Source organism: Coccinella septempunctata, chromosome 1 (assembly GCF_907165205.1).
Source record: "Coccinella septempunctata chromosome 1, icCocSept1.1, whole genome shotgun sequence".
Taxonomy (NCBI): Eukaryota; Metazoa; Arthropoda; class Insecta; order Coleoptera; family Coccinellidae; genus Coccinella; species Coccinella septempunctata.
Genome location: NC_058189.1, coordinates 2,514,941 through 2,532,249, shown reverse-complemented (window position 1 = coordinate 2,532,249; position 17,309 = coordinate 2,514,941). Strand labels below are relative to the sequence as shown.

The 17,309-nt window shown below is 35.1% G+C and overlaps 1 protein-coding gene across 2 annotated transcripts in view; it reads left to right on the top strand.

The window, feature by feature from the left end:
* LOC123321491 (kazrin) overlaps window positions 1-16,619 on the top strand; it is a 39,566-nt gene extending 22,947 nt beyond the window's left edge. Inside the window, exons 8-16 of one of the 2 annotated variants that reach the window (XM_044909140.1) lie at window positions 1,393-1,480; window positions 1,658-1,830; window positions 4,346-4,545; window positions 6,803-6,991; window positions 8,623-8,781; window positions 8,845-8,968; window positions 10,443-10,587; window positions 13,803-13,968; window positions 15,766-16,619. In XM_044909140.1, the coding sequence (XP_044765075.1) occupies window positions 1,393-1,480; window positions 1,658-1,830; window positions 4,346-4,545; window positions 6,803-6,991; window positions 8,623-8,781; window positions 8,845-8,968; window positions 10,443-10,587; window positions 13,803-13,968; window positions 15,766-16,203 (1,682 nt within the window). In that variant the 3' untranslated portion in view covers window positions 16,204-16,619. Of the gene's footprint in view, window positions 1-1,392; window positions 1,481-1,657; window positions 1,831-4,345; window positions 4,546-6,781; window positions 6,992-8,622; window positions 8,782-8,844; window positions 8,969-10,442; window positions 10,588-13,802; window positions 13,969-15,765 lie in introns of both variants that reach the window. The other variant, XM_044909133.1, reaches the window with a different exon arrangement.
* Window positions 16,620-17,309: the final 690 nt, after the last annotated feature.

The following is a 17,309-nucleotide window of genomic DNA, read 5'->3' as shown; positions in this document are numbered from 1 at the left end:
GTCATCCATTGTCAAAAATTTAAAGGGGTCTTTCTTATAAACAAGGCCTTCCCTAGTTACACTCTTCCAATCTGAATAAAAAAAATATTATAATTTTATTATTGGAAATGCTTGACTGTTCAGGGATTGTCACTTTGTGGGCATGTTCTACCAATGAAGCTGTACCTATGAATATTTCTTCAATTTTGTTTCAATCTTTTGAAGGGATAAAACATGCAAATGTTGATAGAACTTTTATATTAAACGAACTTTCTCAATATAAAAATATGTGTTGAAAAGAACGATGCATTGCAAATCTATTTTGACTCCTGTACAGGGTGAATCTTTGACTTGTACAAATAGTCCAACAGTAGATTCTTGAGGTCAAAAGAAACAATTTTTTTCTATACCATTTTTTCCGATTCGGCCCTGATAAAAACATATAACCGTTTTAAGTTTTCATGATGAGCTGTGTGCCACCGATGGAAAAACAGAATTACCTTCAGACTAACTAATTAAATCTGTGGCACTACACATCAGTGGATCTTTTAAACAGAGTTGTATTCAGCCAAAGTAACCAATTTTCCAAATTTCAGAGATACTTTTTAATTTTTAAACATCAATGAAGAATACTTTCATTTTACAAAACGTTCCAATATTCATTAGATAGCGTCCAACTTAGTTTCAAGGGTTGGGTTCTTTGAATTTTTGGTATCTTTATGGTACGTTATATGGTTATATGAGAAAACTGGAAGACTTGGGTGATATCTTGTGTTCGAAAAAGATTAATCAAATAAATGAAAAACTTTATTCCGAAATTCATTTCATTCGATAAAACCGTTTGTGAGATAGTTTTTCAACATCCTGTATCTTTCAAACCGAGCCGATTCGAAAAAAATGGTAAACAATAAAAGTGTTTCTTTTGACCTCAAGAATCTACTGTTAAAATATTTGTTGGAGTCAAAAATTCACCATGCATATTATGTTCGTGAAAGCAATAGTTTCCTAATAAAAAAAACAAAATAAAGCATTGTAGCTGAATGGATATTCTGAGAATGGATTCGAAAAATTCTAGAATGATGTGGCTGTCAAGTCGCTTTGATTTCTATTGTAGTCTTCTTATTGGTAGAACTTACCATTTTTCTCCTTTTTGATAGCGTGTAACTTTTCGAGGAAAGGCCTATGAACTGTAGTTTACTCCCTTTTATTTTCCCCAAGGAATCACCATCTAAAAACCCTCGAACTTATTCGGTAACATCCTGTATATTATGTATATTCAACGACATGACAAGCCCTTGGGAAAAATTGATTCCACTTATTGTTGGTAATGGAAATCTATTTATTGTATTTATTAAAAGTTGGTTCTTGGTCTAACAAAAGTTGTTCTAAGCATGTTTTCCTAATATTTTGCAGCTATTTCAACTAAAGACTGTAGTCCAACTCTATCTCCACTAAATGCTAACAATTTCTCTAGATCTATTGACACAAGTGTTTTATCCAGGTGAGTTTTATTTTTAGAAACCTATTGTATTGTTATTAGTTTTCGAATGTCGTATATGTGTGAGTTGAGTATAGTTTTCGAAATCATTATGAATTCATCAAAAACTTTTTGGATGGATAAAATATCATGCCAATAGAGGGTCGTTGGGATTTTTGTACATTCTGCCTTACATTACAGATCTGTGGAACAACTCAGTTCGCCGATAGAACCAGAACCAATTAATATTAGCCGAAGACCAAAACAACCGCAAACCAGAACTACTGGAGGGCGGGGAGGAACATGGGGTAGTATTTCTCGAGTGTTCGCTCGTTCAAGGCATAGAAATAAAGCCAGCTCCCTTCAAGAAACAAGTGAGTCACTTTTACATTCTATTTTCGGAAGTTGGTGTAGGTTGTAGAGGAAGATTGTCATTTTTGTAGGATTTATACAGGGTGTAAATGAATAGTTACGAATGGGGCTTAAGGCCCCATGATCTGGTTGAAATATCTATCACTATACTGTACTGATGAGGGACAATGATCCCTAACCGGGTCTTAAGTTGTGTTTAGATATTTTCAACTTCTCTGGGTTTGTCCTACACGCTTGTTCATGTCTAGCTAGTATTATTGGAGAGACAATTCTACTTGATATTTCCGAGGTGTACTCCATCTACATATTATTTCCTGAATATATATTATATACAATTTTCACAAAATGAATTTTTAGACCACGAGAAGTGTTTCGCTAACGCAATAGCATTTTCAGGTGGGTGAAGGTAAAGCTGCTATTGTGAAAGCGAAACACTTGTAGTGGTTTGAAACTCATTTTGTGAAATGATTTGGGAGGCTTGGGACACAAGTTAAAATCTATTGATTTCTCAACTCTCAAATGAAATAGGTGACTTGGGACGGTGTATAGTTTTGAAAAATTAGAATTTGTGATTTGTAACGTGGTTACCTCGGAGAAAACTTATCTCGAGCGCCAGCTATTCTTTTCAATAGGAAGAATAGCAAACCTACCAGAGTAGCTGCTAGTCGGAGACAGAGTTCGCTGTTATCTAGGGTGGTAGCGATAACGAAGTAGTCAAAATCAAATAATGTACCAGTTTATTCACACCTTCGGAAACTGATTATATATACAACGGAAATATGTGTAGGTATGAAATATGAGCGAATCGATCAGCAAACATACATTCTGGAAATTCTATCCGATCACGAGCACTTTGTAAAGTTTATACCGGGTACAGTAAAAAATCAAAGGTTGTTAAATAAAATGCGCCAACCAGAACTGACGAAATGGATACTAAGAATGACCTCGCGAAGTCAAATGACTTGCTATACGGTATCGGGATGTAATTAATTATATTTCTCCAGAAATGAAAGAAACACAACCAGGGCGGATCTACTCGAGACTTTTACTCGCTACCCCAAGGTCTAACGCTCCATGACTGATAGCGAAGAAAAGGTTTATTTTTAGCGCAACTACGGGATTTCACTGACGACGAGCGGTATCTCTACCCCAAGGGCTTACGCACCATGAGTGATAGAAAAGAAGAGATTTCGGTTTCAACACTTATGCCGCGGAACGCGAACAGGGGGGTTGACGGGACTTTCCCTTCAGTACCCCAAGGGCTTACGCACCATGACTGATAGCGCAGGGAAAAGTCAGACTCGCGAAACAGGGTAAAGTACGATAAAATATAACAGAAGGCGATACAGTACAGCAGTGTCAAAGAAGTAACCGGTGTAGGTCTAATTAAGAAACTGAACGGTAAAGACGGGGACCTACCTCCTTTATTTCAGGCACTCTCGGAAAACAAATGAAAAACTAAAAATTAATTCCTAAGAATTAAGAATTCCAATTAAAGTCGAATCGCAGAGAAAAGAGAGTACGGAGCGTAAAAGTGACTAAAGAGTAAAAGAGTCAAAGTAAAAGAGGCCGTCGCGGGGGAAAATCTGCTTTTATAGGCAAATCCCCCCACGCGTTAAAAATCTGAAAATTCCAGAGTGAAAAACGTCGTCAGCTCCGGTTTATCGCATATCAACATCAGAAACACGTCGAAATCTTCAACGGCATGCAAGAAAAACAACGTTAAACACAGATAAACGGTTTTTTACATTCACTCTGCTTATTGGAATGAATGTACTGAATATTTGAGAATTAAATATTTTCAAAGGCGGAAATATGAAATGAAAGGAATGCATTAAAATGAACTCCAATTTTTCTCAGAAAACTGGAGATCATTACAGATTATATAGTTGAAATTTGGTAAGGAAATTAAATGAAAAACCCCTATTGCAACTCAAATGTAAAAAAAAACTGAACAAAACAATGGAACTTTGATCCCTCTCATTATTTGGTGATTTCTCTGTAGAAATAACGTAAATAATTATATCCTGCGAAAAATCGGCATATTTCCTGCTGCCAATGCGCCGCTTGTATCTATTCGGCATTGTCCAAGTCACTCCTATGAAACAGCAAAATAAATGAATGAGATCCGTGTTGCCGTTTGATTTGTAAACAATCTTGTTTCATCACATATCTAATATCAGTAATATCCCAATATCCCACGTATCCAGAAGAAAAAATTACACATTCACAAAGTGAAACACTTGTACAGGACACTAGAAAGTATATGAGCCATAAAAAACGCTTACTCTCCTGATTTCGTTAATTTTTCCTGTCAATTCAAACTCAACAGGAATTAATTTTTAAACTAACCGAAAAGACTCAGAAAAGACAGTCTTATAATTTGTCCTTTCACTCATAAATTGTAAGAAACAAAAAAATCTGCAAGGGGTAATTGTCCCAAGTTGCAGGACTGCCCCAAGTCACCCGAATCTACGGTATATAGAAAACGATTTTCCACCATTTAAGAAATTTCAGGTGAACACGTTTTTGAGCCTTATAGAAGCTGGTCTCCACTAACGGAAGAAGGCTATGCCGAGAAGTTAAGATTGCTTAGAGAAGCGTCCACAATACCTATGGAGCGATGGAGAGCTCCTACGGTTTTAGCGTGGATGGAGATTGCTCTAGGAATGCCTCAGTATGGTGCCAGATGTGCTGAAAACATAAAGAGTGGAAAGGTAATTCAACGAAAAAATGCAGCTGAGAATTTGAATTAGAGCTCCGCAATATTTTAATGTCCCTCATTTTGGTTTTTTCTACTGAAGAAAAATATATATAGAATATAAAAGGGTTCAACAATTATCTTCAATCTATAACAAGGTCATTAATTTGACATGAAAACATATGCAATAAGCACAGATTCAATAAACCTTCAAAACTTTGAAATCTAGGGGAAAATCAGTGGTATCACTGGTTATGAATGGTGGCTTATTTACGTTGAAACACCCTGTATTATCCGGAAGCCAACGGAAATTGTTGAACTGTTTTCAAAAATACAGGGTATCTGTAAATAAATGAGTTCTTTAGGACTGGATTCGTCGATGAAAATTATAACATACTTCATATAAACTTGACATACGGCGTCACCAATTTTTTCCATGGCTCTATATTCTTAAACGATATACAATAAAGTTACCCATGCGTATAACATTTCGGATTCTTATTCATTGTCGTTAAAAAGATATTTAACAAACATCAACTAATTGGAAAATGAAGGAATTTGATTCAAGCTAAGAATATTCTATGTTCTAAGAATTCAAGGCAATGAAATAATTTAGGCAGTTCAAAAATGAAAGGCCAAGAGGTATTTGTTCATAATTTTCTGAAGAAGGCCAAATAAAAATAAGTAACAAGAGTAGCATAGCATCGAGCTGAAAAATGAAGAACTTAATTTTGTGTTCTTGTCCTAAAATAATTCAGGCAGTTTGATGATGGAATCTGAAGGGGTATCTGTTTAACAATTTTTGTCAAACAAAAAAGTTGAATGAAGATATTTAAAGAGTGTAGCATCGTATCGAGTGAACTGAGTGAAGAGAAATGTATCGCCTGTATAAAAATTTTGCAAATTATGTACAATAAAATCAAATTTTTCAAATATCCCTTACAACAAAGATCGTAGAAAATTAAATGTGATTGTTATTTTCAACCCAAAAAGGGTTTTTGCGTCACACTTTCTAGAGGGTGAATGTTGAAGGTTAGGTGATATCGAAAAAAAATTAAATGAAGTAGCCTGGCACACTTATTTTCATCTAGGAATCAAGTCCCAAAGTTCTTATTTGCATTTATTAACAGACATCCTGTATTTGATTTCTATTGAGTCTGCTCTTTAATACCAACTCTGAATAAATTCCTCTTCTCAATACGTGACTATGAATTATTACTTCTTTTGGACTCTACTTCATATAGATATAATGGTTACTAAGTTGATACTACCTCTTCAACAAAGATTTCATAGGGATGAACAATATTTTCAAAAAACTGTCGTTTCCAACTAAACGTATCCTACATTATATTTATTGCCGTGTAGGTTAGTTATTGATTGCCAATGGGATTTTCATTTCAATGTCTCATACACAGTTTATTCTATTTCATTTTATTTTTTATTTAATTTATTACAGAACACAAACAGTTGCAGTGAAACCAAATACAGTAACCATAAACTCTAAATTTGGTACCGAACAGACATTATTATACAGGGTGAGTCTTTGACTCGTACAAATATGCTAACAGTAAATTCTTGAGGTCAAAAAAAACAGTTTTTCCCTATACCATTTTATCCGATTTGGCCCTGATAAAAAGATACAGCCATTTAAAATTTTCATAATGAGCTGTGCCAACCCTGGATAAATAAAATTACCTTCAGAATAACCAGCTAAATGTGTGAAAGTACGCATCTGTGGATCTTTCAAAAAGAGTTGTATGCAGCCTAAGTACCCAATTTTTCAAATTTCCCAGAATTATTTGAGTTTTTGGTATTTTTATGGGACGTATAATTGTCATAATGAGAAAACTGGAATAAGTGGGTGATATCTTGTGTTCGAAAAAGATTCATCAAGTAAATGAAAAACTATATTCCGAAATTCATTTCATTCGATAAAACCATTTATTAGATAGAACTAAAAATAATATTTTTTCGTAGTGTTTAAACAGCCTGTATCTTTCAAACCGAACCGATTGGGAAAAAAATGGAAAGGAAAAAAACTATTTCTTTTGATCTCAAAAATCTACTGTTGAAATATTTGTACGCCTCAAAGACTCACCCGGTATAAAGATATAGTTGTATGAAGAGTATCAACTTAGGAGTCACCCCGTTTAGTTTCGAAAATTTAAATATTCTTTCGCTTTCGCTATGATGATTGGCTTCACAAGACTCCAACCGGGTGAAAGCTATGATTGTGTGTATAAACCTTATAGATTGGTCCTTTGCATGGCCAGGTGCTCTTAGAGCTCAGTGACCTGGAACTGGAATGTGGACTCGGTATAACCCATCCAATGCACAGGAAAAAGCTACGACTCGCCATTGAAGAGCACCGGCATCCTTCTCTGGTGAGGTATCCAGCCATAGCTCAGTTAGGACATACTTGGGTTTCCAGTGAATGGTTACCTGACCTAGGACTGTCTCAGGTTAGTCAAATGTACTGAAATATACGCATATACAAAAACAATCTGGCAACATCAACTAGTTAAATTATTTTCCTTCCTGGTATTGTGTAAAGGAAATCGAAAAAAGACCGCATCTAAAAACTCACGTGGTATAATTCCCTCTGCTTCATTATGTACATTGTTTCATAAAATTAGTAATTGGTTGAATGCAGAAAAGTTGTAATAAGTGATAACCATAATAGTCCAAGATCTCAGAGCGACCAGACATAACATATTTTCACACAGATGAAACTTTAGGATCTCAGTAGAGTCATGTGCTTTGAATACCTGCGAACTTGTGGAGCTTGCCTAGTGACACCTGAGCAGATAGCAGGTGGCAAAGGTAACTAAAAATAAGTGTTACTTAACTTATTTTCTCATGGCTGATTTTTATATATTATGTTTTAAAGAATATTATTCTGAAGTTATATTATGAGTGACAGACACTTTCCATGGGCCAAAACTCTGCCAGACGCTTTGAAGCTGCACAAAAAATAAATGAACTTCACTTATTTTCTTCTCGATTCTCGATCTTATGATACAGGCATCCTAAACTCCTATTTTCCAAATAAAAATTGGATTAACCAAAATTTCGATTATCCGAAATCACTTTGATCCACAATCAATTGCTGGAAAACCTGGCATCATCTACGAAAATATAAAAGAATTATTCTTTTAATAAGAGACATGCCTGTCCATTGACTGTTTAAGAATTCGAAAGAAAATACTACCCCATTGTATCTGAATTAAAAAGGGACTATGAATGCAGTGAGTTAGTTTATTGGGTATAAGTATTTGCTGTGTATGTGCAAGAGTTGATACTCTTAGGTATGTGCATGTGCCATGTGGGAGCAATGTATAGTTTAATATACTAAAAGAAATTGGAACATAGAATAGTTGAAAAATGGTAGATGGTTTTGCGTTATAGGGCGCTCGCAGGGCGCCGGCAATCTCGAGCGCAGCGAGAGATTGCCTCTGCAAGAAACGGGGATTCCATAATGGTATATATAGAAAGTCGAGATCGAACGGGAAGTCATATACAGTAAAAGGACTCCAAACAGATTGTAAAAGGAAACCAAGTTACCACAATCTCACTTACTCTGAAACGCATGCATAGTGCTCTAGCGCTCACACTCCCGGTTAAATAATTTTCATGTTTAGGGGATGTCTGGTCACTACAATTCATCTGAATGATGGAATATATTTTTTTATAGTTACTTCAATAACATATTTCAATATCAGACATGTGAAAATTCATAAATTTCATTCAGTTCATTTTTTTTTGTGCATTCAAAACGACTGGCAAGTGTTTTGGCCCATGGAAAGTGTCTGTCACTTATAATATAACTTCAGAATAATATTCTTCAAAACATATACAAAAATCAGCCATGTGAAAATAAGTTAAGTAACACTTATTTTTAGTTACCTTTGCCACCTGGTATCTGCCCAGGTGTCACTAGGCAAGCTCCACAAGTTCGCAGGTATTCAAAGCACATGAAACTCTACTGAAATCCTAGAGTTTCATCTGTGTGAAAATAAGTTATGTCTGATCGCCCTGGGATCTTACTCTGTAACGAAATGTTTTAACCGGATTCTTGAATTGATTTTTTTAGTATGGGGAAAATTTCTCATCCAATATGGTGGACGCGAGAATGTTGGAACATCTGAGTAAAAAAGAACTAGAAAAGTACTTAGGAGTTACGAGAAAATTCCACCAAGCTTCTGTAGTCCACGGCATCCACTTGCTACGAATAATGAAGTACGACAGGCAGGTCAGAATATGCCAAGGTTCCTTGAAACTCGTGTTTTATTTAAATGTGTTCAATAATTTTCAGGCTTTGGCAGTAAGGCGTCATCAATGCGAGACTATGGATGCTGATCCGTTGGTATGGACCAACCATCGGTTCATCAGGTGGGCAAGAAGTATCGATCTAGGAGAATATGCTGATAACTTAAAAGGTAATCATAAAAATATATGAAAATTCCATTGCATGATCATGGGATTCAGCCTTTCATTCTGATCATAAATGATCAATGTACGAGGATGTATTGATATTTAGTAAGTCTAGACCAGTTCCATGCATAAAAAAATATTGACTTGCCATAAAAACGAACAATAACTTATTAGAAGTGTCAGTGTGAAGTTTGAGGTCAAAAAAGTAAACCAGAAATACGCAATAAATTAAAAGAAAGAAGATGTCCACCGAAATTGTGAAAATCGAAAAATTGGAGTATCGAGCCATCATCAAGTACCTGTATTGAGAAGGGTTAAGATGTAAGCAGATTTACGAAGATATGCTCAATACCCTTCGTGATCAATGTGCTTCGTATGCGACCGTGAAAAATTGGATTGCAAGCTTCAAAAGAGGTAAACTTTCTATTGAAGATGATGACTGATCAGGAAGGCCAGTTTCTGTGTCAGTCTACGAAAATATCGATGCAGTTCATGACATGATTTTATCAGACCGTCGAATTGGGCTAAAACGGATATCTGAAGCACTCAATATTTCATACGAATGCGTTCATCATATAGTTCACGTCAATTTGGATATGAGAACAATTGCTGCCAAATGGTTACCCAAATGTTTGAAAGTTGACCAAAAGCGTGCAAGGGTAGAAGCATCGCGTTCGATCTGTGCTCGATTTCAAAACGATATAGACTCCTTAAACCGAATTGTTACTATGTATGAGACCTGGGTACATTTCTACGATCCAGAAACAAAGCAACAATCGATGGAATGGCGACACTCTGGTTCTCCAAGACCTAAGAAGTTTCGTGTCCAAAAATTTGCTGGAAAAGTTCTTGCTTCGGTTTTTTGGGATTGCCATGGAGTAATGATGATTGATTTTTTGGATAAGGGTAGAACAATAACCTGAGATTACTATTCGACATTACTGACCACTTTACGGCAATACTTTAAAGAGAAAAGACGCGGAAAGCTATCCAAAGGAGTTTTGTATTTGCAGGACAACTCCCTTGCATACAAATCTCATGTTGCCATGCAAAATTCGTGATTTAGGGTTTGAATTACTAGAACACCCTACTTATTCACCAAATTTGGCTCCATCCTACTTTCATCTCTTTCCTCAACTGAAAAAAGTTTGAAAGGTCGTAAATTTTCTTCTAACGGGGAGGTAATAAAAGCTGTGGAGGTCTGTTTTGCAGAGCAAGAAGAAACATTTTTTTAAAGGTCTAGAGACGCTGCAGGTTCGCTGTAATGAAAGTATTCAATTAAGAGGAGAATATGTTGAGTCATAAAATATTTTGACATTGAAATTTTGTTATAGAACCAATTCTATAGTATGCTAAGAATTTTTCAATATATCTTCGTATATACCTAATCTGTTTAGTGTATTCGTAGTAGACGGAAAAGAGAATTCATTAGTTATTGAAAATTCTACGCTTATTCTTATTCCAATTAATTGTTTGCAGATAGTGGCGTGCATGGAGGACTTGTAGTACTTGAACCCTCGTTTAATGGAGACACTATGGCAACAGCTCTGGGCATACCTGGTAGCAAAAGCATAATAAGACGTCACTTAACTGCCGAATTGGAAGCTTTAGTTCTACCTGCAAGGTACGTTATCTTCTGTCAAATGGATGAACTCCAAGCTGAAGCTACAAGAATATTAGCCAAACACAGATGAATCCGTGAAAATACTCTCGATTAGATATTATATTAATCTCAAAATATTCCAAAGTTATTTCGACAAACAAGAAATCGTTGAGAACTATATGTAGCATCCATGAATCGGCCCCTGCCTGACGTTTATACAACGAAAACTAGTAAATAAATCCTCGGAGACAAAAGTAAACCAAAAAAAAGTACAATAATATTTAATACCGCTATTCGGACTAACTGAGCAACTATCAAAATTATACCTTGTTGTGATGTGAACTTTGTTTGGTAAACATGAAAAAATAGATGTCTCATAAATTGCCAATATATGCTTATGAAATAGCTTCAAATCGATGTTTGTAGTCTAATAACTTGAATGTTATCCAATTTCGAAGAGTTTTTATGCAGCAGAGAACTTCCATTACTTGAATAAGTTATTCCGATAAATCTTAGAGAAATAATTGATGATGAATCTACTTCTGCAAAATCATCTGATTAAAAAAGTAGATGTCCAAATAATTGTGGAATAAAGTGGAATATCGATGAGTTGATAAGTGAATTATATTGTTCTGTTCACATGTTATTTATCGAGGAGATGAGTCTTCGCCTCTGTGGTGTCAATATTGAATTTATGGAACCTTTTTTATTTCAAATAAAGGTTGTGAAATGTATGAAGCCTTAAATTTTACCATCCTTTAACCGGGTATTATCCGTTTTTAAGGCATAAAATGAAGTCCATGAATTATTTGATTCCAAAAAAGATCCAAGGATTTTCCAATAATTAGGGTGCAGTGTTTACTTCTAATTTATAATGAACTAAAAGTTACAATTTCATCATATGGAAATTATTCAAACAAATAAAAATTAAATTGAAGAAAAATGATGTCGAACTGAAATAATCATTACAATGAACTTCTTTGGATCCACTTAAAAGATTCCTGAAAATTTCAGTTGAAAAGTTCTTGAAAGTTCCAAATTTTTCCAGAGAGACAAGCGTATACAGTTATAGAATTGAATTTTTTCCTTGTATTTGAGAATTTTCTATTAGTTTCTTGGATGAAACAACGTTGACAGGTAGGTTATTGAACTAACAGGTACGATTTGGATTTTGAATCCCTATTTCATTCCGAACTTCACACCTGAACTGAACATTTACACAAATATTCTATGTTATTCTGTTGCTTTGCTTTGCACTGCAATGTTTTATCCTTACCTCGATGTTTAGAGCACAAGAATCAATTCTTTATGTGACAAGGGAAAAAGATCAGAGAGTGAAAAAGAAATTAATCAAAGCATTATACACGGTGAACCTTGACTCGTACAAATATTTTAACAGTAGATTCTTCACTTTTTTCCTATACCATTCAACCGTGATGAAAAGATATATAACCATTTTAATTTTTCATAATGAGCTGTGTCACCCCTGTAAAAACAAAATTACCTTCAGAATAACTATAGCTAAATCTGTGACACTACACATCTGTGGATCTTTAAGAAAGAGTTGCATTCGGTCAAAGTACATACCTATATTTTCGAATTTCACAGATATTTTTTTTTTAACATCAAATTACTCGAAAATGGTGTATTTGAAGGTGAGGTACTTTTTTTCAACAGAAGCTAGAACTGGTCAAAATGAATCGTTTCACCAAAAATCACCTATACAAAACTTTCAAAATGACAAAGTTGAAAAAAAAATTGAAAATGATTACTGAAAAAGATCCTAATAATACGACCCTAGACCGTTTGTTAGCTGAATTATCGCAAAGCAGTGGGAAAAAACGTGTATCTCATGATTCGACCATGTGGTTTCGTTTAGGATATTGGCTCGTTCGACATTTACGTGGTAATGAAAATGGAAACTTAGGATTGCCGAATTGTTCCCATTATTTTTTAGTTACTTACACGATTTTATGAAATGACTCATTTCGATACCAACTGACAGAAGAAACTTAGGAAACAAGTGTAAAAAATAGAATAATACTTCAAAATCCCACCAATAAAATTCGTCTAAATTATTCACGAATTTTTCCACAATGGGCATCACAATCTTCTTGTTCGAACATTCCAACAATCGTCGTAAAAATGGGATGAAATGGGGGAACATCATAGCACTTTCGCAACATAACTAGCTCAAGCACTTTCAAGAAACTGCCTCGATTTTCTACATTTTTCTTTACGCCAAATTGCACGATACAACAATTATGATTCTCTCAAAAGTGACCTAGTGATCTAATCCGATGAACTTGTTACTGAACCATTCATTGTCCAGCCATATGTTTATGTTTTGTTTCGTTTTTGCGATGCCGGAGTCACCTTCCATAGTCCTGTACTTGAAATTCAATGAAATTTTGTCAAACTTCTAGGGGTTGTATCTCAGCCATCTTGGATATTTTGTATAGACAATTTTTGGTTAAACGACTCATTTTGATGAGTTTTATCTTCTGTCAAAAAAAAAGCCTCACCTTTGAAAACACCCTGTAGGTATATGAGAAAATATGAAGAATACTTTTATTTTACAAAACGTTCAAATATTCATTGGATAGCGTCCAAACTCAGTTTCAAGACTTGGCTTCTTTGAATTTTTGATATTTTTATGGTACTTAATGGTCATAATGAGAAAACTGGAAGACGTGGGTGATATTTGTGTTCGAAAAAGAATCATCAAATGAATGAAAAACCATATTTCGAAATTCATTTCATTCGATAAAATGTGGGATAACAAGCAAACACAAAAAAAGTAGGCGAACTGTCACATCAATGAATATAGTTTCTGAAGAGAAAATTCATATCACTCTGCGATTAATTTTCTAGGTCACATAAAATTTCAAATTGAATGTTCTACATATCTATAGAAAATCCTTCTAATAATCTCAATGCATGTCCCTTAAGTGTTAGAATAGAAGAAAATATATATGTCAATTCCAAATGATGATGATGAAACCTGCATTATTGAAAACTATTCTTTAACTCAACGAAATATGCATGTTTTTGTCTCCATATCAACCAAAGATTCTCTGTTCAATGACTACATCCGAAAACTTCTCTTCTCAAACCGATTACATTGCAGTAAGATAAAATGATTGCAATGCAACTATAACATAGAATGCTTGTAGTTTATAATCCCGCACTGCTTCTATCATTGTTTTTGATTTCGCACTGTTTCCTTACGTTAGATCCACACTTGAACACTATGTTCGCCTAAGAGCAAAATCACGTGTTCCTGGTGGCTCCCTGGGACGAACCTTCTCCCGCTCATGCGCAGGCCTAACCGCCCCCCACCCACCCTCCGTTCTAAGTAGAGAGCAGCAGATGACTGAGACGCGAAGGAGTACCATAAGGGTGAGTTTACTGTTCACTATTTTTAATAGAAGATGTGGCTCTTATTTATGCTTGGAATGAAGGTTAGTTTGACTTTATTTACTGGTGAATCAGAGTTTAAGCAGATCACCTCACAACCTTCCTGTTGGTTTCGAAGGCTCATAAAGAAATAATGAGCTAGGTCTAGTGGAACCTTCTACCATTCAAGTCTTTATGAGGAGAGGCTGCACTATCAACACACATGCAGTTCTAATGCAGCAGCATAAGGATAGACTTCTTAGACTTTAAAGGAAAACTACACAATTTGGGCATCATTGAATCCAATATAATATTCCATTCAGATTTTTTTCTACATCGATATATTAGAGCGACCAGACATAACTTATTTCCACACAGATGAAACTTTAGGATCTCAGTAAAGTCTCATGTGCTTTGAATACCTGCGAACTTGTGGAGTTTGCCTAGTGACACCTGGGCAGATACCAGGTGGCAAAGTTAACTAAAAATAAGTGTTACTTAACTTATTTTCACATGGCTGAATATTATTCTGAAGTTATATTATAAGTGACAGACACTTTCTATGGGCCAAAACTCTTGGCAGACGCTTTGAAGCTACACAAAAAATAAACGAACTTTAGTTATTTTCACATGTCTGATATTGAAATATGTCATTGAAATAACTATAAAAAAGTTATATTTCATCATTCAGACAAATAGTAGTGACCAGGCATCCCCTGAACATGAAAATTATTTAGCCGGGAGTGTGAGCGCGAGAGCACTATGCATGCCTTTCAGAGTGAGTGAGACTGTGTTAACTCGGTTTCCTTCCACAAACTGTTTGGAGTCCTTTTACTGTACATATATGACTTCCAGGGCTTCGATCTCGACGTTCTATCTATACCATTATAGAATCCTCGTTTCTCGCTGCGCTCGAGATTGCCGGCGCCCTGCGAGCGCCCTATAACGCAGAACCATTTACCATTTTTCAACTATTCTATGTTCCAATTTCTTTTACTATATTAAACTATATATTGCTCGCACATGGCACATACACATACCTAAGAGTATCAACTCTTGCACATATACAGCACATACTTATTCACAATAAACTAACTGACTGCGTTCATTGTCCCTTGTTAATTCAAATACAATGGGGTAGTATTTTCTTTCGAATTCTTAAACAGTCAATGGACAGGCATGTCTCTTATTAAAAGAATAATTCTTTTATATTTTCGTAGATGATGCCAGGTTTTCCAGCAATTGATTGTGGATCAAAGTGATTTCGGATAATCGAAATTTTGGTTAATCCAATTTTTTTTTGGAAAATAGGAGTTGAGGATGCCTGTTTCATAAGATCGAGAAGAAAATAAGTAAAGTTCATTTATTTTTTGTGCAGCTTCAAAGCGTCTGGCAGAGTTTTGGCCCATGGAAAGTGTCTTTCACTCATAATATAACTTCAGAATAATATTCTTTAAAACATAATATATAAAAATCAGCCATGTGAAAATAAGCTGAGTAACACTTATTTTTAGTTACCTTGGCCACCTGGTATCTGCCCAGGTGTCACTAGGCAAGCTCCACAAGTTCGCAGGTATTCAAAGCACATGAGACTCTACTGAGATCCTAAAGTTTCATCTGTGTGAAAATGAGTTATGTCTGGTCGCTCTGGTATCTTAGACTATAAAGTAATTGGCAACATTTGCTTCAAGTATAATTATATATTCAGCAATATTATTATGTTTATAGGCTCTGTGCTTGTAATTTCTGTTCGAATTTGTGTCAACTTTGATAGAGTTTAAATGATTTCCTTCCTTTTAGGGTTCCATAACACGAGCTCTCGGTCTGTCTAAGACAAAATCCGAACGCGATAGAGAAAAGCATTCGCCCACCTCAAGTTCCGAAAGTTCTTCGATAAGAAGCAGGGCCAGTCCCACCTACTTCTACAAATCATCTCGCTCCGGCGGGGAGTCCCCCATTTATGCACAACCCTTCGCTAATCAACAACATCCATCAGCTGTGTACAATAGGAAATCGGAAGACTACGATATTTATCTCAACAGAAGATCGATGGAGGATTACGAGGTCAAAAACCCACAATTGTTGAAGACTGATAGGGATTCTACCCATTCTGCGAAGTTGAATCCCTTCGAAACCTACGTTGGCGGCAAGCCGCATCACAAGCCTAGGAAACAACATAGGAGAGTGAGGAGCATAAGCGATATTGATGCTATAAATAGTGAACCATCGCCAACGTAGCATATGGAGAATTCAAATCAACGATATGAGTTACACTTCTAATCTCAATTCACGATTATTAAGGCTTATTTATTTAATTTATGATTGAATGAACTATGGTCCAGCAGAAATATTTTTTGCATTCCAGATACTTAACATCAAAGATCTTGGATGAATGGAAGATCATTGCATCAGGTTCTTTTGTGCTGGTTTTTATGAAGATTAATGAAAGTATGATTAGAATATATGGAACTGCAGAAAAATTTCTTCGACGTTTGAAACTAACAGAAAATCATGATAATCTTTAATTTTTGAAGCAGAATTTCCATACATTTCGAACAAGTGGATAATTTTGCGGATACAGGGTGAGTCTTTGACTCATACAAATATCTCAACAGTAGATACTTGAGGACAGAAGAAACACTTTTAACTTTTTCCGTTACCATTTTTTCCGAATCCACTCGGTTTATAAAATACAGGCTGTTGAAAAACCATAAAAGAAAATTCATTTTTACTTGTATCTCACAAACGGTTTTATCGAATTGAGTGAATTTCAGAATATAGTTTTTCAGTTATTTGATTAATCTTTTTCAAACATAAGATAGCACACATATTTTCCAGTTTTCTCAGTATGACCATTAAATTCCATAAAAATACCAAAAATTCAAAGAACCCAACTCTTGAAACTTAGTTGGACGCTATATCAATGTTTGAACTTTTTGTAAAGTAAAATAAAAGTATTTCTTATATTTTCTCGTATAATTCGATGTTTTCAGGTAATTTGGTGTTCAAGAATTGAAAAGTATCTGTGATATTTGAAAAATTGGGTACCTTGGCTGAATACAACTCTGTTCTAAAGATCCATAGATGTGCAGCATCACAGATTTAGCTAGTTATTCTGTTATTCTGAAGGTAATTCTGTTTTTCCAGGGGTGGCACAGCTCATTATGAAATGACTACATCTTTTTATCAGGGACGGATCAGAAAATATGCTATAGGAAAAAATTGTTTATTTCAATAGAATCTACTGTTCTGATAAGACCTCAAAATCTAAGCAAATAACGATGAGAAAAGTAAGAAAAAAATTATCTCTACAATATTTTGTGCAATTTGTGTTTTATTTTTTT